Raw genomic sequence first — 25,556 nt, 5'->3', positions numbered from 1 at the left:
AACTCCAAACAGATATGTGATTTAACTTTTAAAAACTCTCATATGACATGTTCAGAGGCTAGAGAATAATAGGATTTGCAAAGCCTAAGAGATCATATATGCAATCTGTTCTTAGGTTACTTTAAGCATCTTTCAGCATCAGGCCCCAAGCAGGCAAGAGAGATCTAAGTGGTGTGTTTGATTCCAACGATATGATGGCATGGATGTGACTGCAAGACAGCTGGAGTTGTAAGGCTCCTGAATGGTACACTGGAGAATTCAGCGGCAGACTATAAATGTAGGAAACAGGCTACCATCCATTGCTTCTGAAAAGTAGAACTTTAATTACTATAAAGTTGTTTGTCGCTACGACATTTTGGTGGGAAAACCTATGGCTTTTTTTACAATTTATTTGGGCTCTCTTTTAGTCTTTGCAACCAACTGAGCAAGGTCTTTCACGATCTCTTAGCTTTGGTTCTATCTGTCCAGGGCAATGAAGTGTGGGATGGCTGCTGTTTTTTTTAATGGCTTTACTAGTTAATGGGTTTTAAATATCATTTTTGTCTGTAAGAGTTGTATTGCTCAAAAGAACATGTCACTGTACCTTGTTACATTGTTCATACGCTTTTGTGTCTTTTACCACTTTTTCCATGACAATCAACCAGTCATACTGATAAGTGTTCGAGATCTCCAGTTTTTTGTTCATGAGGTCTGGAAAGTATGTAATATCCTTGTTGCAGGGTGAATGTGCTCCCACCAAAAGATTTGGAACTTTGTAGTCCAGTTAATTTTTCCCCCCCCTTTCCCAAAAGGTATCAGAAAGCAGCCGAAGAAGCTACTGCAGAGAAAAAAAGAAATGTAAGTATTTATGATCCTTCTGGAATGAGAAGCATCATGTAAATTAGGGTAACTAGCTATGTTACACCTTTCCTGAGACTGCTGCTCTTGAGGGAAGCTAAACAACCCATACATGCTCTGTGGCTTTTTTGTACTTTGTGTTTGCAGGAATACTTGGCTTAGATGCAGTGTTTGCCTTTTTTCACTAAGGGCTTGCTTTTGGCCTGTCTTCCCCCACTAGGTTGACTGAAGCACAAGGAAGTCAAGTGACTTGCCTGAGGCATCACACTGAATCATTGGTTCAGTTCTAAATAGAAGCCAAGATGCATCTGGCTCTGAGTCCTCTGTTCTAATGACAAAACATGAATGACCACCTCTGTGTTCTGAGCTGTAGGCAGCTGTATGGTTTCTATGCTTGTTTGCTCATTTCTTATCTAAATTTTGAAGCTTAAAGGGATGCTGTCAGCTTCCAATAGTTCTAATTTTTTATTTTTCTTTCTAACTGCAGAATCCATTTAGGGACCCTTCTCTGAAGTAGATTTTTAAATCATTTGGACTTTCTTGCCTTGGGGGAGAAGAGCCATTCTGTTTGGCTCTGCTATTACCGTTTCGCTTCCTCCCACTGCTCTGGGATCAGGGGATCCGGTGGGTGAGAATGCACTAAGATGGCAAGTCTGCATTTTCAAGCAGAATCTCTGCTTATTCTTCATTTAAAATGTACAGGGTTAACTACGGTGTCCAGAAGGAATGAGCAATTCCCTCTCTGAGCATGCTTCCTCAGTCATAAGTGAGCAATTCGATGGCACACTTAATAAGCATTGGATGTCTTGTCTCTGGGTCACTGTAGCCAGGGCAAGAAAGACCAGGCAGGAACCTGTTCAATGCTCTTTCATTCCCATACTCTGTCAGGTCTCAGTAAATCTTTGGATGATCATGTAGGTCAATAATTCTTGCTTAAAACAGTTATATTTAAACCTATTTATAAGAGCAAGTTATGGGGTGCTTTGCAGGATGTAATCTCTCAGCGTTAATAGGGAAGAATGCCAGCTCACTACTGGAAGCTATTGCATCACTTGTATGGGCAGGGCAAAGCAGAGCCTAAGCACAGAATGACTCATGGTATGATGCATGCCAGAACTCCATATCCAGCAGTGCACCTGGGATTCAAGAAGACTTTAGCTGCAGGAACTTCAGTGTCTAATTTTGTTCTGAAAACCCTTCACGCGGGGGACCTTTGTTACCTCTTTAATACATTGTGCCATTTTCCCTACAACTTTGGTACTTGCTTTAAATACAGTGAGCAAATGAACTCATCTTTTCCTGAAGCTTAGGTGGATTCTAGTTAGTTTGCAAAGAAGCATTCAGAATGTGACTAGAAGAGTAATGGGGTGAGAGACTTAAATCCCAATATAGCTGCTAATCCTGTTTAATTCCCTAAAGCCTTGCAGACCTGTTCTACTTGCAGTTAGTTTCACTTATGGTAGGATCCATAAGGAGCAGACCACAAAAATGCAGCGCTGGCAGGTATTAGATGTGAATTTGCTAAATGGGGGGTTCTGTTTGCACGTGGGGTAATCACTGTTGAGCATAAGTAGTCTGAAGGTACTTGAATCTGAGGGGTAGTATTACTGTGGGTCACTATCAGCTAACCCAGAATATGTTCTGTTGGTTTATGGCAGTAGTGTGGCAATGCTTGTAGGATTTAACTTACGTGCATGAGGGTGTGTCGTTCAGTGATCACAATGTTACCTTTAGTAGAAGAATTAAATATTCCACTATATGATCAGATTTTATAAATGGATGAAAAAGAATTGTAATGTTTAATTTGTATTGGGTGGTGTAAAATATTGAGTTTAGAGGCCTGTTGGCACTGAAATGCTGCCACTAACTGAAAGTAGAAATGCATAAATCCAAAGTAGTAATGGTTTCTGAAAGATAATCTTTAGTTCTTGGAATAGATAGTTAATTGTTCTCCCTGCTTCCCTTAGAGCAGATGGAAAACATTGCAACATTTGGCATAGCACCCCTCCACATGTGCCTGCTTGTCCCATTGTTAACATAAGTCTCTAATTCTAAAGTCTACTGGTGTTGATTCTGTTAGATCTCCTTAGTGTGTGGATTCAAGCCTTTTGTGTCTTTAACTCTCATTAGACCTTGATTCCCATTTTTTCCTTATAAGGCCATCCTGTTTGATCACTTCCTGCTTCAGCTTCTAGCTTTTCTCTTCTCCCCCCTCCCCTACCTTAGATGCTTTCTCCATGTGGCACAGTTGTAACTATTCACAGCTGTCTGAAAGAGCAGCGGGCTAAGATCAGCACTGAGTCTTTACTTCCTTTTGTACAGAAAAGAAGTGCTTTAATGCTTCATCAGGCAGTTTGACTGGCATTAACTTCTTGTTCTTTTTAGAACACAGAAAATCTTCCTCCTCATTTTAAAAGGGGGACTCTGAGTGTGTTAAAGAAGAAGTGGGAGAAGCCAATATTGGGAACAGAGTCTGGGACAGAAACCCTACAAAGCAACTGTACTGAGGTTAGGCAGAAGGTTGCCAGCCCCAGTGTTGGAGTAGAAACCAACCCTGCTTCTGAAGCAGAAACTGACCAAACATCAAGGGTCTATACTAAATCTCAACTCCGATCGCCTTCTGGAGCCTTTGACCAATTGAAATATCCAAGTGTTGACAGCAAGGAGTCTAAGATCTACTCATTGGAGAGTGATAAAATGGAAAATTGTGTAAGAGAATCCAGACAAGAAGTAGGCAAACCTGAGGCCAGTGAAAACCCGGACTCTTCGGGGAAGATAGAGAAATATAACATCCCACTAAACAAACTAAAGATGATGTTTGAGAAGGGCGATGCAACTCAAACAAAGGTAAGGATTATATAACTTCAGACCTTAAGAGGCTAAAAATTAACTGCCTCCTGGGCATCTGAAAACTCTCTGCAGGGGGTGGTTCAGAGCTATTAACTGTACAAATGGCAGTTTTATTCATTACTGAAGCTGAAAAATGTATTTTGAAGTGGTTGGTGCTAAAGAGCTGAAAACTCTGTGGATGTCACTGACTCTCCACGTATGCAATCTTGTAACTGTGTTGGTCCTAGGGTATTAGAGAGACAAGATGGGTGAGGTAATAACTTTTATTGGACCAACTTCTGTTGCTGAGAGAGACAAGTTTTTGAGCTTACACGGTGCTTCAAAGCTTGTCTCTCTCGCCAACAGAAGTTGGTCCAATAAAATATATTACCTCACTCACCTCGAGTCACTGACTCTCTGTTGGAGTTCCACAATAGCAGGGAATTCGTCTTTTAACATGTTAATCTGGGATGGATAGATTATTTCTCTCATTTTTGGTTGGATCCAATCGAAAACACAGAATGGACTGGTATTTGAGAATTTTTTTTTTTTTTTTTTTTTTTTTTAGCAAGGTGGGGCTGACTGCTTCTTAATTTCTCCTATGGGCACTGAGCAGTGAGTCATTTAAACATGATTTGTTTTGTGTGTGTGTGTGTGTGTGTGTGTGTGTGTGTTAACAAAACTATTAAGCTCCCTTTGTGAATAGCTTAATACCCGCTGCTGTGGGACAGGAAGGTCTGCCAAAGCTACAGGGAAAGTCTAAGGGCTCACTGTATATTGTACTGAGCTGAAACTCCGTCTCCTCTTTGCTATCCTCTCATCTGTGTATCTGAAGAAATGTTTCCTATCAAAGAAAATCCTCTCACAGAGAAAATAGCTAGACGAGCTCATGCCTTTACTAGTTTTGACTTGCAAACGCACAGGGCTTGCATTTTCCTACAATTGCTCATGAAATTTGATCCTGCATGTGGACTGCAGATTTTGTCCCCAGGGAGAATTGCTTAACTAGAAAATGAGTTGCATATGCCAGTGACTTACAACAGAGTCCTAGGGCATTAATGCTGGTGGATTCTCCAGTTTTTCTCATGATTTCTTATTATTTCTGCCTTTGTTTTACTCATGATGGTTTTATTAGATTATTCAGTAAAACAAAGCAAAAACTTGGACAGGGGAGATATTTACTTTAGATATGAAATAAAAGGGGTTTGGGGGACAGAATCTTTGGGTTAGGCTGAATATTTGGTCTGAATATAGGCATTCAAAATGGTTTCTCACATTAACCGTTTAAATCTGAGTTTTTAGTTCTCATTAAAATTTGTAAGAGCTGCCTTTGCTATTGACTCCATCCCTAAGGTGCTAATTACAAGGAGCAGTAGCAAGGTGAGACTTTGAATTCCTGAGAAGAAATCTCCATTCTCATGGGTACAAGTTTCCAGAGCACATGAAAACTCCACAGGAAAGTACCAGTTTTCCAGCTAAACTTGAGTAACTGTATCTGAGCATTGGGGGAAGGAAGTGTGTTTGAGCTGACCAAACTACTCGTCTTTAACAGCTGGAATTGGTAACTTTATGTCATAGATAAGTCGTTATTTGAAATTCGGTCACAGCAAACTGGCTAATACAGAAATTGACCCCAGCAGTTCTGAAAGTCCTGAAACTTTGAAGGATTCTTCCCTTAAATTCCATTTTTGTCCACTCAAAATTAATTTTGCACATGCATTCCCTCCCTCAATCGAACTTATAAAGGCAGATGTCTACATTTTTTAAAATGTAGGGGAAAGGCCTTTGTTGCAACTAAAAAGCACTTCTGTAAGTTTTCTGGCCCTGGAAATTTTAGGGGGTATGAGGGTGATATCCTGCAGATACAGTCATGCAGCATAGGGATATACTTTAGTTGCATTACAGTTGGGAACAACTGGAGAAGCAGCACGAGTCTGGGTAGTTTCAAAGTGCAGTGTGCTCAGTTCTGTAATTGAACATGGATAGCTCCTAAACTGATGGTCCTGACTGTCCCTGCCCCTTATGTCCTCACCTGCATCTGTTTGTAGAAACAAAACTATCCAGACTCTCAAAACTGAACAAAAAAAATGGCTGGATTAAATTTTGCCCAGGGATGCCGCACCACCTGCACAAGTTCTTCTTTTCTGTTCAGATTTTGATCCAGCTTCTGAATCTCAGAAGCAAGACAAATGTTTATTGCATCTTTGGGAAGAAAGTACTTCTAAGCATATCAATAGCAGCCTGCCTGAGAAGCGGGTGTGGGACTCAAACCGATGCCTGAAGCAAAAGACCAGCTTTCCTTTATTACTTATTGGTTCTAATGTCTCAAGTCTTTGGCAATTTCAAAGATACTTCAGTGTGTCACAGTGACTCACATCAGATAAGGCACACAAGCGCAAGTAGTAGAAGAAAGTCAGGAGGAGCATAACGTAAAACTTTCCAATCAAGCGTTAAGATACGATTGTCCCTTTTGAGTTGTTCTGAGGCAGGTACTTGTTCTTTTTGGCACTGTTAATCTGATATGCAGTGACTTGTATTCTTATGTTGCTATATAAATTAGGTGTGGTTTGCCTAAAGCAAGATGAGTTGTTGGGCAAAAGACCAAATGGAATGGCAACACTGCACTTGCAGCATCTTTCATCCAAGAAACTTGGGGCTTTTCAGAAATTGGTTTTAAAAAAAAAAAAAAATTTTTTTTTGCATACCCCATTTTACAGATGGGGAAACTGAGGTGCAGCAAAGTATAGTACTTTGCCCAAGGTGTCGCAGCGAGTTTGTGGCAAGTGTCTTACTGAATCAGGTGAGGGTATTACTCCCCAGTCCTTTCTCCCTCCCCCCACAAATGCACATGTACAGTTGTAGGGGAGGGCTGAGGAGATTGGCTTGAGACATTAGTACACTTGTTATGTTACTGCATAGCTACAGTCATGACACTGTCTACTTCCAGTATTTGACTCTGATTTCCTGCTGCAGTGAATTCCAGTTTGACAATATACTGAGTGAAGTGGTATTTCCTTCTATTCTAAACTTACTGCCCTATAACTAGTGTCCATTTGTTCCCATGATGGCATAAGATGAACAAAAGAAAGGACTATACCTCTCAAACTTTGAATCATTCAACTCCCTGCTAAGCAGAACCATAGTTACTTCAGCACCTGTCTCTAGATTGTAAACTCCTTGGGGGCCGTGACCAGGTTTTGCTCTGGTTGATAGGATAGCCAGTACAGTGTGCTTTCATGCATAATGGAATGAATTACAGCACTGGGGAGTATTTTGCCCAATCTGGTTTAAAAGCATCATGAAAGAATTTTACTTCAGGAAACCCTAGCTTTTTATTTTATTTCTGTTGATGTGTTTAGTCTACATAATCTCTGAGCGAAGATTTCAGGGAAAGTTTGTTCAAATCAGTTGCAGTCTGCTGACAGGAAGGAGGATGGGGTATGTAGGGAGGGGGAGGAGGAGGAGGAAACCACTCCTTAAAGAACTCAAGGAAGCTTCTAGACTTAGGCATCTCTGTTCTTAAAAAGTATTGTTTGTCATCTACATGAGAATGGAATCCAGATACTCACAAGATTTTAGTTATATACCTGAGAGATTCTGGTTTAAGAGAACTGTGGTTCTTTAGTACTTCCAGATGCACTTACCTGACCAATTAAACTTTCTTCCTGGGTCATATTGTGCCCTTGTAAGAACTTGTTTGTTCCACCTTCCTTTCTGCTAACCACACCCAATATAAAGAAGCATGAACTTTGTGTTTAACTTTGCAAACTAGATGTCTGATATGTCTCTAAATTTATGCTAGTAGGAACTTTCAATAGGCTAATGCAGCCAATGTTCACCTTCTCCCCCCCCCACCTCCCAAAAGGACACTATTCCTTAGCAGCGCTCTCCCAAAAATCTCAGCCTAAAATACTCTGTTTCATGTACTGGGAGAAAAGAGAAACTGTTGTCTATACTTTAATCCCAAACGGTAAGGTTTCAGGCACTTCAGAGTGTTGGCTCAGTGTGGTAGTGGTGGTGAAACTCAACAAGAATGTGCAAGCAAATCTTGGAGGTGACTGAGGAGTCTGCAAATTCCTAGAAGTGCGTAGGCTCCGCTTGGGTTCATCTATCAGTACCTTCACCAGAAGGAAAAGGTTTGTTTCAGTAAAATGCTTTTCCAGTAAGAAACATTACCAATTTTCTAAACTATAGAAATATAAAATTTCTAACCTTGCTACTGGAAAACAAGGGATTTTTCAACTGCATTTTCCTTTCCCGGTGAAGTTCCTCTGTTCTGTGTGCCTGATTTTTCACAGTGATTATCTTACAGTACAGCTCTGTTAGTATAAAACTGGAATTTCTATCAGTTTGGTGACCAGAAAATGAGAAAATTGTTGGAAGCAGGAAAAGAAATGTGTGGTTGGAGTGTTTTGCCAAATCTCCGCCCCCCCGCCCCCTTAATTTCCAGTGGGCTCTGAGACTTAACTCTTCCTGGGGAGAAGAGAGCTCTCATCTCCTCCTGCTGTTTTTATAGGTTGACTTTCAGCTGTGAAAACATCCAGTCTTGGTGTAGGCAAACTAAACTCTGCACACCACAGAGAATTCAGAGGAGCTGTTGAAACTTATTTCTATAATTGTTGGATATTTTTTTTATTGTGCACTAAAGTTTTATAGGGAGCCATTTGAGGTTGATTGCAGCAAATACGTGTCAGCTCCTTCAGATTTGATCAGAGAATCCATCTATGCTGCTAGTACAAAACACCCTGGGTCAGATTGATGGTCCATCTAGCTCAGTATGTCTTCTAACAGCAGCCATGTTGGATGCTTCAGAATGAACAAGGCACTAATTGAGCAATCCATCTCTTCATCCTATCCCAGCATCTGGCAGTCAGGCTTGAGGGTTGCATCCTTGACCATCCTGGCTAATTGTCATTGATGGACCTATCCTGCAGGAACTTCTTTCTTTCTTTTTTTTTGAACCCAGTTATAGTTTTGGCCTCCACAACATCCCGTGGCAGCAAGTTTCACAGGCTGACTCTGAGTTATGTGACTAAGTACTTCCTTTTATTTGTTTTAAACCTGCTGCCTATTAATTTAATTGGGTGACCCCTGGTTCTTGTGAAAGGGTAAGTAACACTTCCTTATTCACTTTCTCCACAACATTCATGATTTTTATAGACCTCTATCGTATCCCCCACCCCTTAGTAGTCTTCAGTTTAAAAAAAAAAAAAAAAGTTAGTCTTTTTTAATCTCTCCTCATGTGGAACCTGTTCCATACCCCTCATCATTTTTTGTTCTCCTTCTCTGTACCTTTTCCCATTCTAGTAACTTTTTTGAGATGGAGCGACCCGATCTGCACATGGTATTCAAGGTGTGGGTGTACCATGGATTTATATAGAGGCATTACATCCAGCATCACAGCCATGTTGGTGGTTTATCCTGGAGATCTGAGGCTATTTCTGTCCAGCACCAACCTATTGAAGTGTCAGCCTGACTACCAGACCTAATTTGGGGGTCAGTCTGACTCTGATAGGTTGTGCTTATTGATTGATATAAAATGTAACTCTAGTCATCTGCTAAAGTTTTTGTTCTCCTCTGTAGTTACTGAATGGTAATGATGATGTATTGGTATCTTAAAACCTATTTCTCTTTCTTAATTTCACATCTTGATGAAATGATTGTTACTGAGCTTGTAAACTGTTAATTTACAAACTGGTATGAGTGCTTATATATATCCCTCTCTGGACATCTAGCTTGTAGGTTATGTACTGGAGATCAGCATCTAACATATGGCATTCTAGACACAAACACCTTTTTTGGAGATATCCTATCTCCTAGAGCTGGAAGGGACCTTGAAAGGTCATCGAGTCCAGCCCCCTGCCTTCACTAGCAGGACCAAGTACTGATTTTGCCCCAGATCCCTAAGTGGCCCCCTCAAGGATTGAACTCACAACCCTGGGTTTAGCAGGCCAATGCTCAAACCACTGAGCTATCCCTCCCCCCTCTAGTTGTTTTTCACAATCAAAAGGCATCTATATGTCTGGAGAGGTAGCTATCCTGTGACCAAACTTGATATTGCTTAAATAGGACATCATCTGCTAGATTTGTTTAGTCCAGTAAAGGAGATTTGCTAGAGACACCTATGCATCTCAAAGGATTATGCACAACAATCTCTGCCTTGTCCAGACACCTCATAGGTGGGTTTTGTCTTACAGATTTTTCGGGACCAGAGTAGGACTACGGGTAGCAGGAGAATCTCTGAAAACAGCTTCTCTTCAGAGGACCTTGACATCTGCTCTGGGGAGAGGAGCCATAATGTTTCAGGTTGGTAGTCTCGAGCCATTTGGGCCTCCTTGAGCACTGGATTGGGACTCAAAGGAGCTGGGTTCTTATTCCCTACTCTGCCACTCTCCTGCTGGGTGACCTTGGGCAAATTGCTTCACCTGTTTTCCCCATCTGTAAAATGGGAATAATGATACTAACCTCCTTTGTAAAGTGCTTTGAGATTTACTGAAAAGTGCTAGATAAGAGCTAGGAATTATTGATGATGTTTATGAACACTAATGAACTAAGCTTTTTTTTTTTTTTTTTAACATAATATCTTTGCACCCTGTATCTTTCTCCAGGATCCTACGGAGAAACTGGGGCATGGGAGAAAAAACTTCATAGCAGAGCTAATAGAAGCCATATCTCTTGATTCCTAGTCCCATGTTCTATTAGATGGTTGTACTTCTTCTCTTGGAAAATAACCTTAATTTAGAAACCAGAGAAATAATAAACTCTTTCCCCTAATTCCCTGCCTGCCAGTATTTCCCTTGTGACCCAGTACTGTGAAATTCTTCATGTTGCTTTAAATCCCTCCAAAAGTTATGCACCTACTATGGAATTCTTGACTCATGAACACTACCTTGTATTGTCCAGGTATCTTTAAACAGCTTTTGTTAGGAGTTGCTATAGTTCTGTTTCCAGCCTATGGCTAGCATTGAACTTTACTTCCTAGTGCTGCAAACAATACCCTTATCTGAGCCAGGCTAGAGAGAGAGAGCAATGAAAGGTACCATTCTTACCATTGTACACCCTAGTAAAACCTTGTGCCATTTAAATTAAAATGAATTTTTCATTTGAGGTTGGGTTAGTTAGTGAAAAGTCTCTTCATTTCTAGTTCTCCACATCGTGGTCAAAACTATTATGTAAGTGGACCTTAACTGGGAAGCTAGTTAGTTGAATAATCAGAGGTGTTGGGCCCTTAAATATTTTCCCTGCCTAAAATAAAGGCTGTAAGATAGTGGTTAACTAATGTAGAGAAAGGATGGCTTGGTCATCTGTGACAGAGCACTGGGAGTTAAGAGATCTGGGTATTATTAACAGGTCTACCACTGTGGCCTTGGACAAAATGCCTAATCTCTGTTCTTCCTTCTCTTATGTAAAATGGATAGCTCCCGCCCATCTTGCCAGCATGATGTGAAATTAGGTTTAGTTGTTTTATGAAGTTTTTGTTTTGAGATCTTCAGATGGAAGACACCATGTAAGTGGTATTTGGGGATTAAGCTTCACCGTGTGTGTGTGTGTGTATGTAAATAACCCTATGTTCCTTCCCCCCTCCTCCTCCATCTCCCCCCCCCTCCCCCCCCCCAAAAAAAAAACGTCTGGGTACATTATTGGTGTAATGAACAGTCTTGCATTACCATTATTTTCTGGGTTAAATGTATTTGAACCCATTTGTTCTCCTCAGCACTTCTCACCTGCTATCTGCTTGATAATGCCTATATGTTCTTCTAAGTACAGATTGTTTTTACTGTCTTTACTGCTCAGGAGTTTACTGGCTGGATTGTGCCAAAGCAGATGTTAACTGCACATTCTAAGGTGCTGCTTTTAGTAATCAGTTGTATGTGCTGGGGTAGACTGATACTCCTGGTATAGCATAAGCCATGGGGTAGAACATCTCTCAAGTCTGGGAATCCCATGCATTTTGAGAGTGGAGGAAGAAGAGACCTGAATCTTTTTGAACAGAAGATTTTACTATTCAGTGCTTTACTTATGAAGGTTACTCTAACCATGTAACATCCTTGTTCCAGATCACCTGGTCTGTAGCTCTCCAACGTTCAGCCCAGACAAGCCAGAGAGTAGAAGAAACCTGGAGATGCCTCACCTAACAGAAACTTCAATAAAGGATAGACTGGCAAAGTACCAGGCAGCTGTGTCCAAGCAAGGCAGCTCCACAGGCCACGTGGTACGTCTATCTGTGAAGTAGTGGGTGTCCTACTGGTGTAGCCCTGAGGCTAGTAAATGGTTCTGATGGAAACTAGGCTATTAAAATGTAATGTTCTCATCAAACATGAGAACAGAGTATTCATTGTCTTACTTGGAATTAAAAGCTGTCTTCTGCTTTGAAGAATTGAGAAAACTGCAGCAAGAGATGTGTACTTGCCCTTTCCTGAAATAATCTTGATACTTTCTAAAGATCCAACTGGTGACATGCTATCTGAAGACCCACCTTTGAAATGCAACTGGCCTCTTTTATTTTTCTGCATGTCTGTAGCACTCTGTATCTGAGGATCTCTGCATGCTTTAAAAACACTAATGAAATGTAATCTTATGAACCCCCTGTGATTTAGGGGAAAGTGAGATATGTGACTTACCCAAGATAATACAATAGAGTTCAGATCTCCTGACAGTCCTGTGCTTTATAACCAGCCATCTTCCCCTTTGCAACCATTCCTCTTCACATCCCTTTTCTCATCTATTCATATGAATTCAGCCTGTTGTTTCTTACCTGTGCTATTACAAAGATCTGAGCTGTCCTTGTTGGCCAGATATCTGAACAGGAAATGAGAAGCTAGTGAATCACAGCAAACTGTATTGTAGCTAAAGAAACAACAAGAGTCTAAGGTTATGCACCAGAAAGAAGGGGTGTGTCAATTAGAACCATCAGCTGCTTTGTTTAATGTTAGAGGCTTTTGTTGATCTTGTCTCTTTTATAGCCATACATTCCAAGTGGATGACAATATTTCTAGGTAGAGAAATTAGACTGGTGACTTTTTGGCCTCCAGTGTTGAAGAGTCTCTAAGTTAAGCTTGGGAAGTGTTTGTGGTTCTTAGAAGTGTCTATATCTAGAGATGCATTTTGAATCTTGCTGCTAGAACACCCCAGGCCAAGCTGAAGGGATTTCTCCATGCCATATGCAGTGTGGGTCTAATTCTCAAGCCCTTGGGCAGTAATTGAAGTAAACTTAATGGCATGAGCTGCAATTACTTTCAGCCAATGTAATAAATCTGCTTAACTGCTAATACAGATTTTAGATCATGCTTCTCTGTGTTACATTCAGTTTGCTAAATTGTCTTTTCCAGTTTGTAACAGAGATGGCTGGGGTTCACTGACTAAACCATTCCCTAGAATCCAGCAGCCAGCCAGTTTAACAAATGGACTCCTTTAGGTTTTGTTCACAGTGAAGTCCAGACCACACCAGCTGGAACACTAGTCTGGCTTGGTGTCCCATTGTGAACACCTACCTCCACAAGGGGCGCAGTTACCAGCACTGGTGCACTGTCTACACTGGCGCTTTACAGCTCTAAAACTTGCTGCGCTCGGGGGGATGTTTTCACACCCCTGAGTGAGAAAGTTGCAGCGCTGTAAAGTGCCAGTATAGACAAGTCTTAAGTATGCTGTATATTTTCTTCTAAGTGTGATAGTGTAATCCCTTCATAACACTGCAAAAAATGCTTGGAAAAATTACTTGTATTTAAAGACCTGTCATATTAAACACTAAGGTTCAAAAAGATAGGTACTAGCATATAAATCTTTTTTTTTTTTTTTTTTTTTTTTAAAAGCCTTTTGATGTCCAATATGCTCCTGATGCTAGGCAACTTCTTTCCCCTGCCACAGAAAGGCTGTCTCATGAAAGGCATGAGCCTTGCATTGCCACAGAGTCTACTGATTGATCCGCAAAAGAAGCATGAGGTTTCTCTGGGGTTTTTTTAGATGAAAATTTGAAAGACTTTTCTGTAAAACTTCCTGAAATGAGACAAACTTTGAGAAAGATGAAGTTCCAATTTGTCATCTGGCTGGTTGGCATGCACTGAAGCTAGAGTAGAACTCACTTTCATAGTGCATTAGAGAATAATACATATTCCTTGCCCTGAAGTGCTTATGACCTAAATAAAATAAAACATGGGGCAGCATTTCAGGTAAAGGAAGATGTGGAATTATCCGGAGTGACAACAAGAAAGAAAGAAGTTGGCTTTAAGGAAAGACTTGGTTGGTTCTTGGTGGAAAGGTATTTTGATACTGTGATGATGGCATGGAATAAAAGTTATACTCTCTTTATTATCCTAAACTTCCTCTCCCACCTTGGTGTATTTCACCCATCAAATATTTGTCGACTCCTTTGTCCTCTTCCCTTTAGTCATCAGCTGTGTGTTACAGGACATAGTATTCACAAGACTTCTTTTAAGAAGAAACATGGAAAGCGCTCTCACTCTAAGGGAAAAAGAATGTCAACACTCAATTCCTTTGTTGTTCTATAGAATGAGATTCAAGCCAGTGACAGTGAAATCAAGAGTTACAAATCTGAGCAGAAGGAGAATGTGCCACCAAGTCCTGAGGACTCCGTTTCCCATCAGGATGGGGATAAGGTAAGATGTGTTCATATTGATTGAGGATCAAGAACTCTCCTTGAAATGGAACTGCTTGAAAATACACAACAGGCATTTGGAAATTGAGCTGTATTGGCTGATACAAATTATCTGCATCCTGTGTGACTCATGATTTTGAGATCAAAATTTAGGATGGTAATTACAAACCGGCAAGAGAAATTTTAATTTGTAAGACTCTCTAAATAAAAAGTCCTTTGTGTGCAGAATATCTAGCTATTTTTTTATAACTTTATCTAGAGAGGGTTGCGCTTGAATCTGTCAAATATAGTAAATGTTCTTGATGTGGCAGAATCCTTGAATTTCATAATGGTGGCATATTGAGAACATGGGAGGAAGAAGCATTATCTAATAGCAGTAGCAGCAGCAGACTGGAAGTGGAGCCTCCTGAGTCTTATTTCTGACTCTGCCATTCCTGAGTGACCTTTGGGCAAGCCACTATACTCTCCTGTGCCATTTTCCCCATCTGTAAAATGGGGAAAACACCTTTTAGGTGCTTTGCTTGCACACTTAAATTTCTGGTAAAGTGCTTGGGGAGCCTCAGATGAGAGAAGATGTCAGTGCAAAGTACCGGGTCACAATGACTTGAAAGTGGGTCACTGCTGCAAAGTTGCCAGATCTTGGTTAATGTAACTGGCAACCTGATTAGCTTTTTTGTTCCTGCTGTTTAAACTTAGTTTTAAAATGAGTACTTTATTGTGTGAATAAGGGGACAGTAATTATATAAACTCTCAAGGCATCTGTGACTTAAATGGGGGGATGGTAGAAGGGAATAAAAGTAGCCAAACAATAATAATTCAAATACAGTGCATTACAGGCTTTCTGAACACGTGGCAGCCTAATGCTGGGAGGGCTTTTAAACCTTTCCGGACTTCCCTCAGCAGGCAGCCAGACTGTTGCTTTCAGCTTCTTGCTGGGAACTGAGCGAGTCTTCACATTTTAGCTTGTTGTGGGGTGAGAAAGCAGCCATCAAGGGGAGCCTCTTAAAAGGAAACCTATTAAATAAAAGCAGTTTCTCTCTATTAGACTTTCTGCTGTTGAACGGAAGGTTTGAATAAAACCCTCTCTCTGCTAGCTCTTAGAGTGAAGTTACTTTAATTTATAGGCATTCCTTTAGTGACTGACTTGATGTGTAATAGGAGCACAGTGTAAGAACCTACATCAAATAGACTGTTGTGTGGTAGTAGGATGGTCACTTTGACATCACTGCAGGATAAATCTAGTGTCCCTGTCCAGGGCACACCTATTAAATGGCAGAAATTTCTGGAGAAAGAGAGAGGTTCAACAGAACCTTGCTTACTTGTACACTCATAATTCAAGTGCAAAAAACCACTGCTCCCCTCATCCTGTACATCCCAAAGTTTCAGTAACAGAGTGGTTAAAAATTATCTTTGTTATGGGTACAAAGTAAACTGTGGAATGCTTATTAGGAAGTATCATTAAAATTAAACTAGTCAAATGAACAAAGTATGTTATCCGAACTTGTTTGTTTACTTCCTCATTAATTTCCAAAGTGCAATCCTTTGCAATGGGTCTTTCAGTCATTAGTGTGAATTAGTGAGGTTCTGCTGTTAATCTCATTATGGCATTTTAATTCCTCAATGTGTAAGTATATTTAAGCTATATTTTATTTAACCGAGAGAGAGAACCAGGTTAAAATAGCCCTCTAGAACCTGCATTGAGCTGTTCACCTGGTATGTAAATTATTCCGTATCTGAACCAAGCTTGTACTAGGCTGCGTCAACAGTTCTGTTAATGAAAGACTCTTGTACTTCAGAGTATGTATGTGTGTGAGCTGAGCAGAAGGTATAAACCAGTGAAATTTGTAAATCCTTTTCTAAAGAAGGATGTAGAAGACAGACCAAGCAAGTTTGTTCTAAACTGGGAGCATCACAGCTTGTAGTTTTAGGGGCAAACTTCCAAAATCAACAGTCACTTAGGCTCCTATGTATCCTTGACTACTCAAAAAGTGGCAGTGAGGGAGGTCCTGAGGAAGGTGAGAAATTCAGAACATATGTTTTGTAGCCAGTGCTAGCATCGTTGAAGTTCTTAGCTTAGGGTGGACACTGGCTAGTAAACAGGATTTTCTGTTTTATTGTTCTATTAATTGCCCATTATTTTGCTACTCATGCCGGGATTATCCATTTATAAATTTGAGTCTGTTAACGGGTGAGCCCAGCTGACTTTCATATGGTTCACAGTATAACATTACTTTTGCAGGTTTTCTTCAGGGAGAAGAGTCTGGGTTTCCACTCCAATCTTTCTGAAGATAGCACCAGTAAGCACTCATTCTCCTGGCCCAATAAATATAGAGTGGGCAGGTGGATGGCAGGATGTGTTGGCACTGTCTACTTGTATGCCATGCTTATGTCAAGATGAGTTTGCCCTTAGAACCCAAAGCTTCTGGAGGAAACATCAGGCTTCCCATTTAATCACAGGGATATGCTGGTCAAGACTGGATTTCATTTAACTTTATGAAGCAATCTGAGCATAAGAACTTGGATCCTAACACACACAATGGAAGTCCACTCACATTATCTAGGCGCCTTCTTGTAGTTTTGTAGCACATATGAAAGCCAGTTGTTTGGTGAAAGTGGACATTTGTTCATAGGCCTGTAATGGTCAGCCTTGTCTTATAAACTCCCATTTCCAGTGGTTTAGAAATTGGCTTTAGAATTTGCTGATTATGAAACTTGTCATATGATAGCCCAGAAGGAGAAGATCTTATTCATAAAATTTGAATAAAATTGGGACTCTGTGTTTTTTTTTTTTTAAATGATTTTAAAGATTGTTACTTTTGAATATAGTAGTCTTAATTCAACACTTGCAACCCCTTCAGATTCTTGGGATTTTTCCAGTAAAAATCTTGTGCTCAAACCTCAGCCCAGCTCAAGACCTGGGAATTTTTATCAGGTTTATAAATTGTTTTTTAACTGTAGTACTGAGACAGCTTTAATGCTTGCTTGATAAAGGCTTTATGTTTAACCCCAGCAGTGCAATTCTCCCGCCATTTGGACTTAGTGTTCCAGAGCCAAATACAGCAAGCACTGTAGCCAACAGATTAGTCAATAAATATATTAGCAGTAGCTGATTGACTAAAGTGCCTTCCAAAGGTATTTAAGCACATGTTTATAGCCCATTGACTTCAAGCTTAACTTTAGGCATGTGCTTAACCATTTTATTAAACGAGCCATATTTCCCAGAAACGAGGTTAGTGCATACTGAGAAGCTGGCAGCTATCTCATTCCCTCAACACAGCCTCTCAATCATTTGATAATTTCAGTGCAGAAAAAGATGAGTAAATATATTTGCTTGCCCTGGCACTGATGCTTTAGTCATACACGTTTAGGAACAGACAGACCTTTAAGCCTTTTTCTGACATAATTGCTACATGGTCTTACCAGACTGAACTTCCTAGGAGTTTCTCGTGGCTTTTAAAAATGAGTTTAACAGAACTTTCCTTCCCCTCCCTTCCCCAGTTGAACTGAACTCGCAGAGTGAGACTGAAGCCAAGAGACGTCTCTACACAAAACAGCAGAGCTCTGATTCCAAACCAGCCAACCAGACTGACACCTCTCCACCAAAAGTAGTGAAGGTACAGTAGCTATTTATTTCCTAAGCACTAGCAACAGTTAATACTTAAGCAAATCTGATTGTAACATAGACTCAATCCAGCCTATGAATCTGTGTTTGCACTCCCAGGGGATCTTATGCTATTGATCCATCAATATCCAAACTCTCTTCAGCAGAGAGCTCTTTACCATAGGGCAAAGCTGGAGTTTCTTTATTTTGACATCTTTTAAAAAAACTTCATGTTGGAACGAACTCCTGACAGAAAAGAGACTGGATATAAAGGAACTTTGTCCAATGCTCAGCATAGGGTTTTGAGTTCTGAATGGAAAAGCATCTCAACACAATTGTAATTTAGTTTTTTTAAAGATGGAGTTTGTGAGCTGCCTGCTGACAGCTGACATATTGTTAAAGGGGCCCTGTTCCAGTGGCAGTATGGGAATACTAATTTGCTTCTGGGATGGGAGGAGAAGTTTTGAGTACAGAAATCTGGATGTAGGTCTTGCATTGACAAGCTCTTGGCTTTCCTTAAGTCAGAGTTCCTAGAGATTTTCATCTAGGTCCTGATGCTAATCTTTAAAACCCACCCTGGGGCCTCGCTGTCTGCCTTCCTCCTCACCTCAACCATGATAGCAGCTGCAATCAAGAAGGTATTCATAGCTGAGGGGCTCAGTGTATAACTCCCAGGAGCTGGAGTCCTGGCATTCTCAGAGGCAAGCCCTTAGATGTGAAATTCCCTTCCACTGGAGATCAGGATGAGTCCCAGTTTTATCATCTTTAGAGCCCAGTATGCTGCTCCTCTCTTTACCCAAGCCTTCCTTCAGTAGTGATGGCTGTAGACCTGCTCCTGACTTCCTTGGATATAAACAGGCAAGAACAACCCCAATATAACTGTAGCTGAGGAAGCGATGGGGAATTTTTGGACAGGGATTTATTTTCTCACTTTGAGGCACACAGATGTTATGTGATGAGCACTTTAATGATATCTCAATAACGTGATGTGAGGTGCATCCTCTTCACACATGCTGTCTGAAATAGGAAGTCTTATCCCTGCTCTGCCACAGACTTCCTATGTTACTCTTGGGCACATCACTTCACCACTCTGCATTTTCCCCCCTTCTGTAAAAGAGGGACAGGTATAGTATTTATTTTATTTAAGAAGATAGCAAGATTTAATTAATATCACAGTGCTGTGAGCACCTCTTCTGAAAGGTGCTGTATGTGCAAAATTTGAGATGGCAAAAATGCCTTTAGGATTGTATAACTTGGAAGGTATTCCAGTGTGTGTGCATATGTAATCTGCTTATCCTTTAAGTTTATGGTTCTTTGTGCTTATTTCAAAAGAATCTGTTCACATGATAAAACCCAACTTGGATCTCTACCTTCATTAATAGTTGTTGCTGCAGTTTTTAGAGAACAGCCCAGATGCTGTTGATTTCATGTAAGGTTCCTATTTCTCTTCCAGCTTCTGTTTCCTGTTCCTGGTTCCTAATCTCTACTCCTGCCTTCTGCTTCCCTTCTAATGTGAGCTCAACTCTTGGCTATCTCTCCAGCTCTCCTTTTTTTATTAACTGGGCTTCACCCTCCTCTTGTAGTAGCTATGTATAGTAATGCCCAGAAAGGACATTTTTCTCTATTCACCCCAAAAAACCACCTCTTCAGCAGACCAACAGGGGTCACTGTATACCCATGTAAGTTCCTCCTCTTAGATGGGGACGTGTATTGCAATAACATATGCTAGCACTATGCAGTGCAGCCTTGCAGTTATGCTGTGTTGGGAAGAAGGGCAACTTTTATTGGTAAGGAAGTTAGTAAAGGCTTGTTCCTTTTTGTGGCAAGGGTGGGTGAGTAGATTTTCGTCTGGGCTAGTAAACTTCAATGGCGTGTTCTAGAGCTTGCAGTGACTCACTTACACAGAGGTGAGAACATTGGTGCAAAGGGTCAGTGCCTTGAAGTTCCCTTTTAAAAATAAATAAATCTCTTGAGGCTCTGGGAGTTTTTTTGAGGTTTTCTATCAAATTCTCAGTATGGATTAGTCCCTTAGTGTCATTTCAAATACCTAATATCAAAGTTTATTTTTAAAGTTCCCAATCTAAGTGCATTAGACTAGAAATAATATATAGCAAACTGCCTAATTATGTGCAACAATAAAGTTGTGACAAACCATTTAAATCAACTGGCTTTGTTCAGCAACCTGATCCTCATCTATCATAACCTTCAGTTCTTAACCATGTCATCATTTTATTTAAAATGCAAACTAGACACCAATCCCTGTAACTGTCTCCTGTGATGTTGCACTTCCTGCTTCCATATCCCTTAACCATCATATCCTTCTCTTAAAGGCTTTTAGTAAACTTGTAGTAGAACATGCCTTTGCAACAAAGTTGACCATATCTAAGTGTGATTTTCTGTACCCCTTTGACACTGGACCTAGGTAACTTTCTATTCTGTTGCTAGAAAAGCTGTTGCAATCAGGTCAGTCCAGAAGGGCCAGCTTTTTGACTGGATATTCAATATGCCATTTCCTCTTTATTAAGCTTCCATGTTAAGTCGCCTCTAGTAGGTGTGTTAAGGAGTGAGGAGCATCAGGTGACCTCTTTGGACATAGAATATCACCTCCTTGATGCTGTCAGGAGACACATTCTGAGGTTATTCCCAAGTAGCACAATGCTGACACTTGATACTTACTAGTTTATCCTTAAGATATTTCTTAACTTTTATGGGATGTTGCCTCTGATGGAGTACACGCACTGTTACTAGTCTGTCAACATCAGGGTTAACTTTAGTTATCTGTTGTGTAACTTTAATTTTAGTGAAACTGCAAATCCCTAAAAGCTGAGTGTAGCTAGTGCCTTTGCTGGAGCTCTGAAATTTTTCATATGGGGATAGATACATTTCTTGCTGCCCTGAACTACTGAGACTAACTTTTTAAAAGCAGGCTGTAGGAATAAATTACTGGTTTAATCAGAGTTTGTATGGAAAGTTGCCTAAATGAGCCGCCTTCATTCCTAAAGCCATAAGCATTTAGTAAAACGTACTCAGCCTAAACCTTTGAGCAAACTGTTCCCCTCCTGTCGTCCTCTTCTCTCCCCCCGCCCCATGTTTGTTTGGCCTTCTCATTACTTGTTCCCCACCACTGAGCTTCTTGTATTGCTGTTCATCTCACTGGTTTTTTTTTTTGTTTGTTTTTTTTTAAACTTATCCCCTCATGTATTTTCCCCACTTCCTCATCTTTCCCTATCAGCAGGTTTGAGGCAGAGAGGCTAGGACATGCAAGGTATTAAACACCTGTGGCTGGCCTATGTCAGCTGACTCTAGCTTGCAGGGCTCAGCCTGCAGAGCTGTAAAATTTCCGTGTAGGCATTTGGCCTCAAGCAGGAACCTGAATGTCGACACTAAAAACGTACAGCCCTTGAGCCCAAGTCGGCTGACGCAGGCCAGTTGCAGGTGTTCAGTTTCAGTGTAGATTTACTCAGTCTCTTGGGAATGGCTTGATAGAACTTACTTTATGACCCATGTGAGAATTTTAACACTTCCACTGTCAATTTTTGACTATTGTTTTACCTCAAAGGTTTAGGTGATAGGAGAGAAGAGAGGGAGAATGCAGGATAGGCTCTTGCTATCAAACCAAGGCAATGAGCCTGTAATAGGTCTGCTTTACTCAAGTAGGGTACAGGGTACAAGTAGGGTTCAGAGCTGCTAATTATTAACTATTAAGTAAGTTGTTTCTGAGAACTCTGGAAGTCTTGGACAAAACCCAAGTCAAGTCTCCTCACCCACTAGTTCTTATCCAGTTAACAAGCCCTCTTTTCTTCCCTTAGAAGTTTCAGTTGCCAGTGAAGGAAACCTGTGTTGCGTGTCAGAAGACAGTGTACCCAATGGAACGTCTCTTTGCCAACCAGCAGGTGTTTCATATCAGCTGCTTCCGCTGTTCACATTGCAATAGCAGACTCAGGTAATCTGTGCAGAGGGTGAGGTATATGTGTGTGTCAGTCCTTTAGAAGGAAATTCAGCCTTCCTAAAACATAACAGGAAGCTGAATACGATACTGTGCAAATGTTCATTTGTGAATACAGGCAGCTGTAGTCTAGTTGATTGAGCAAGGGCCTGGGAGTCAGGTTCTACTCCCAGCTCTGCTGCTAACTTGAGCATGACCTTGGACATGTCACTTGAATTCTCTATACTAGTTTTCCTATCTGTAAGATGGGGATAATACCTACCTGCTGTAAAGATCTTTGATCACTTAAGAGGAAAACCCATAGAAATGCCTTTTTTATACTGGGTAGGAGCTTTCCTCTGGCGACACCAGGTCAACACACTATAAAACTTGCTTTTCTAAAAACTTTAAGATGTTTAATGCCAAGTTTTTCAGTGATCTAGCTAAAATTTGGGCCTTAATCTACAACTGATTGAGAGACATGCAAAGTGCTAACATTTTGTTTTCTTGAACAGTCTTGGAACATATGCATCTCTACGTGGGAATATTTATTGCAAGCCTCACTTCAATCAGCTCTTTAAAGCCAAAGGCAACTATGATGAAGGTTTTGGGCACAAACCGCACAAGGAACTATGGGTAAGCAAAACTGAGAATGAAGAGTCCCTGGAGAAATCTGCCCACACTGTAAATACAATAGAAGGCCCTCAAAGTCCGGGAGTAGAGGATGCCCCAATTGCAAAGGTGGGAGTTCTTGCAGCTAGCATGGAAGCAAAAGCTGCAGCTTTGCCTGGAAGGGAAGAGAAACCAGCAGAAACAAAGAAACTGAGGATTGCCTGGCCACCTCCATCAGAGCTAGGTAGTCAAGGAAGTGCATTGGAAGAGGGTATCAAAGTATTTAAGCCAAAGTGGCCCCCAGAAGATGAGGTGTCAAAGCCAGATGTGCAGGAGGATGTGGACCTGGATCTCAAAAAGCTACGAAGAACATCCTCACTGAAGGAAAGAAGCCGTCCATTTACAGTAGCAGCCTCATTTAGAACAATGTCTGTTAAGGGCCATAAAACAGAGAATGTATCTTCTCCTTCCAAAGCAGATAAGGTCACGTTCAATCAAAATGAAGAACTAGAGAGTGAGGCAGTGATGGAAAGAAAGCGAAAGGAAAAAAGAGCTGAGAATGGGAACATCCAGAACACTGAAGAGAAGAATAAAGAACTGGAGGAAGAAAGAGGAAGGGAAGTGCCTGATATCATGGCAGACATTGAAGAGAACTTGGTACAGAATGGTCAGGTGGGTATGGAGACAGATGAGGAAGAAAACGCCACAGTGCAGCAGCCATCTCCAAATAAAGAAATATTTGATTCCAACTCTCCTAAACATTTCAGCTTATTGAACATGGTCCCTGCCAAGGAATTATCCCCTAGCCAGAATAGCAAATCCAAAGATGTTGTGTTCTGGGAAGATGAAGATGTGGAAGATTTGTCTGTGGAAGAACAGATCAAGAGGAATCGTTACTATGAGGAAGAGGATGAAGATGAAGAATAAATTGGTCTTTCACTAGAAAACTTGCTGCAAGGTGCTGGGCCTTAAATTGGTGTATTAGCTTTTAACAAGCAGCTGCCCTCTGTGAAAGTGATGCTATCCTGCACGTTGACACATTAGGGAACAACAGAATGTACAGATATGAGGTAGAAAAGTACACTAGAAACCTGCAAAGATCATGTCTAGCTGTATGGAAACATGTTTGATCCCTTGGTGTGGGACAGCTGTTCCTACATCAGGTAATCACAATTTACAGCATGAGAACACAAATCTATTCTATACCCTGGTCATTGTATTTTATTATTTTTGTGCTTTGGCGCTTATTCCAGTAACAGTAGCTTGCAGGATTCCACTGTACTCCCAAAGGTGGTATTAACACTTTCTGTAATACACTATTATTACCACTGTGAATGCTACTGCAGTGCTTAGGGACCAATTCCAAAGGGACTTGCAAGCCTGCTTTAAGAATGATGACTGAATGCACTTTAATACATGTAAAGGGCACAGTTGGGATGTTTTCCTCATGAAAACACTAATTTTCTTTGTGCTTAGTATCTAGCAACTAAAATATATTAAGTACACAGAATGCAATGTAATTCTTTTTATTTGCTTGCTCTTGATGAGTGGAAAACTTCTTACTTTGCACTCTGCTCTCCTGTATACACAACAAATTCTAAACTGGAATTAAGAGGTAGTACAGCCCTCTGGCTGGCTAATGCACCAGTGTGCCCCTTGCTGGAATAGTAGTGCAGATCAAACCCAATGATGACTGACGATACTCTTGAAGACAAACCACCCCTTTCACAGGAGTCTGCATTCCATGTGCATTTTCTGAGGTGACTTTTTTCTACTTTTAGATTTCATTCCCTCTTCTGATTCACTTAAAACTGCAAATAACTTTTTTGTAAGGCCTTTTGACAGTTCTTAAACCCTACTTGTACCAAACTGCTAGAGATCTTTTTTTAATAGTTACAACTGTGAGACATACACATACAAAATCTAAGAGAACTAGACAAACAGTGGGATTCTTTCTGGGAACTGGTTTCTAGCAAAGCTTTTAGTACATTTTTAAACTTGACAGGATTTATTTTACAAATAATAATATGAATGGGGGGGGTTATTCCTACAGTAGTTTATTCTCTGTACTGTATTCACTTGAGAATTAGTCCTAACTATATTTTTATAGAGGTGTAAAATATTCTACTTTCTTCCAATCTTGCTAAATATGAAACATTTGTATTCAATAAAGCATTGTAATTTACTTTGAACTCTAAGGCTGAAGCCTAATTCATGTTTTTGTTTTAACTACAATAAGACAGTATATAAGATGACCTTGGTTGAGAAGGTTATGAGTTATCTTCTCTTAGCATTGAAGTCTTCATAATTTGATTTCATACCACTAGGTGACACTGTTGGACCACTCTAGCCAGTTTGGCAAATGGCAATACACATGCTCCTGGAAGAGGAATTAAAAAACAGGATAGATCAGAGGGACAAACTTGTTTAACCCTTTCATTCTTGATTTTAAACAATTCTTAGAGAAAAGGACTTGAAGGCACTTCCCTAGTTACATGTGCAGGTCTGGGGGAAACCAAGTGACTAGTGGTAGCTGTAAGTGGAGCTCCTTAGGGAAGGGGCAGACTGGGAAGATCTGGGAGGAAATACAGTAGGGAGGTAACCAGCAGCAGTGAGGAACCACTTATGCAGTAGGGGGAGAAGTCTAGTAGGGCAGTTGTCTGGCCGGAAGACATTTAGCAGCTATAGATACATGGTGGCAATGCACAGTTGCATGAGATGCTGGCTGGCAGGAGGTGTTGGGTACACAGCCAGGCTAATCTGATCTGGGAGCTGTTAATCATGTTCGGACTATAGAGTTAAAGAATGCATTTTTCTATTTCTGCTAAAATGCAACTTGGGCCTGATTCTCCCTCACCCCCATGAAAAACACAAACTCCCATTGAAGTCAGTGAAAGCAGCAGGTGCTCAGCACATCTGAAAAGCAGGTCCTTGGCCTATGGAGGTGAAGAGTAAGTAAAATGTGCTGTCTTCCTGTTTGTTCAAGACTTTAATATTTCAACATTTAATACTCCAATTCAGATACTAAGTCTGAAATCACATTTGTTAGATGTGCCCAATACCCGTCCCATGTGGAGCCAATACTAACTTATGACATGGATCAAGTTGTGGGAAACATGATGTAGCTCATGGCACAGCTA

General features: G+C 40.6%; 1 protein-coding gene across 5 annotated transcripts in view; it reads left to right on the top strand.

Annotated features, from left to right (window-relative positions):
* LIMA1 (LIM domain and actin binding 1) overlaps positions 1-24,608 on the top strand; it is a 38,644-nt gene extending 14,036 nt beyond the window's left edge. For 3 of the 5 annotated variants that reach the window (XM_008173846.4, XM_042857407.2, XM_042857405.2), the window contains exons 3-11: positions 792-837; positions 3,223-3,684; positions 9,864-9,972; positions 11,724-11,878; positions 14,172-14,279; positions 16,518-16,575; positions 17,777-17,892; positions 21,689-21,822; positions 22,320-24,608. In XM_008173846.4, coding sequence (XP_008172068.3) covers positions 792-837; positions 3,223-3,684; positions 9,864-9,972; positions 11,724-11,878; positions 14,172-14,279; positions 16,518-16,575; positions 17,777-17,892; positions 21,689-21,822; positions 22,320-23,343 — 2,212 coding nt within the window. In that variant the 3' untranslated portion in view covers positions 23,344-24,608. The remainder of the gene's footprint in view (positions 1-791; positions 838-3,222; positions 3,685-9,863; positions 9,973-11,723; positions 11,879-14,171; positions 14,280-16,517; positions 16,576-17,776; positions 17,893-21,688; positions 21,823-22,319) is intronic. The other 2 variants (XM_042857408.2, XM_065576559.1) reach the window with 2 other exon arrangements.
* The last annotated feature ends 948 nt before the right edge of the window (positions 24,609-25,556 follow it).

This window comes from Chrysemys picta, chromosome 22 (assembly GCF_011386835.1).
Source record: "Chrysemys picta bellii isolate R12L10 chromosome 22, ASM1138683v2, whole genome shotgun sequence".
Lineage (NCBI taxonomy): Eukaryota > Metazoa > Chordata > Testudines > Emydidae > Chrysemys > Chrysemys picta.
The sequence above is the reverse complement of the archived record's forward strand: the minus strand, read 5'-3'. Positions and strand labels throughout refer to the sequence as shown.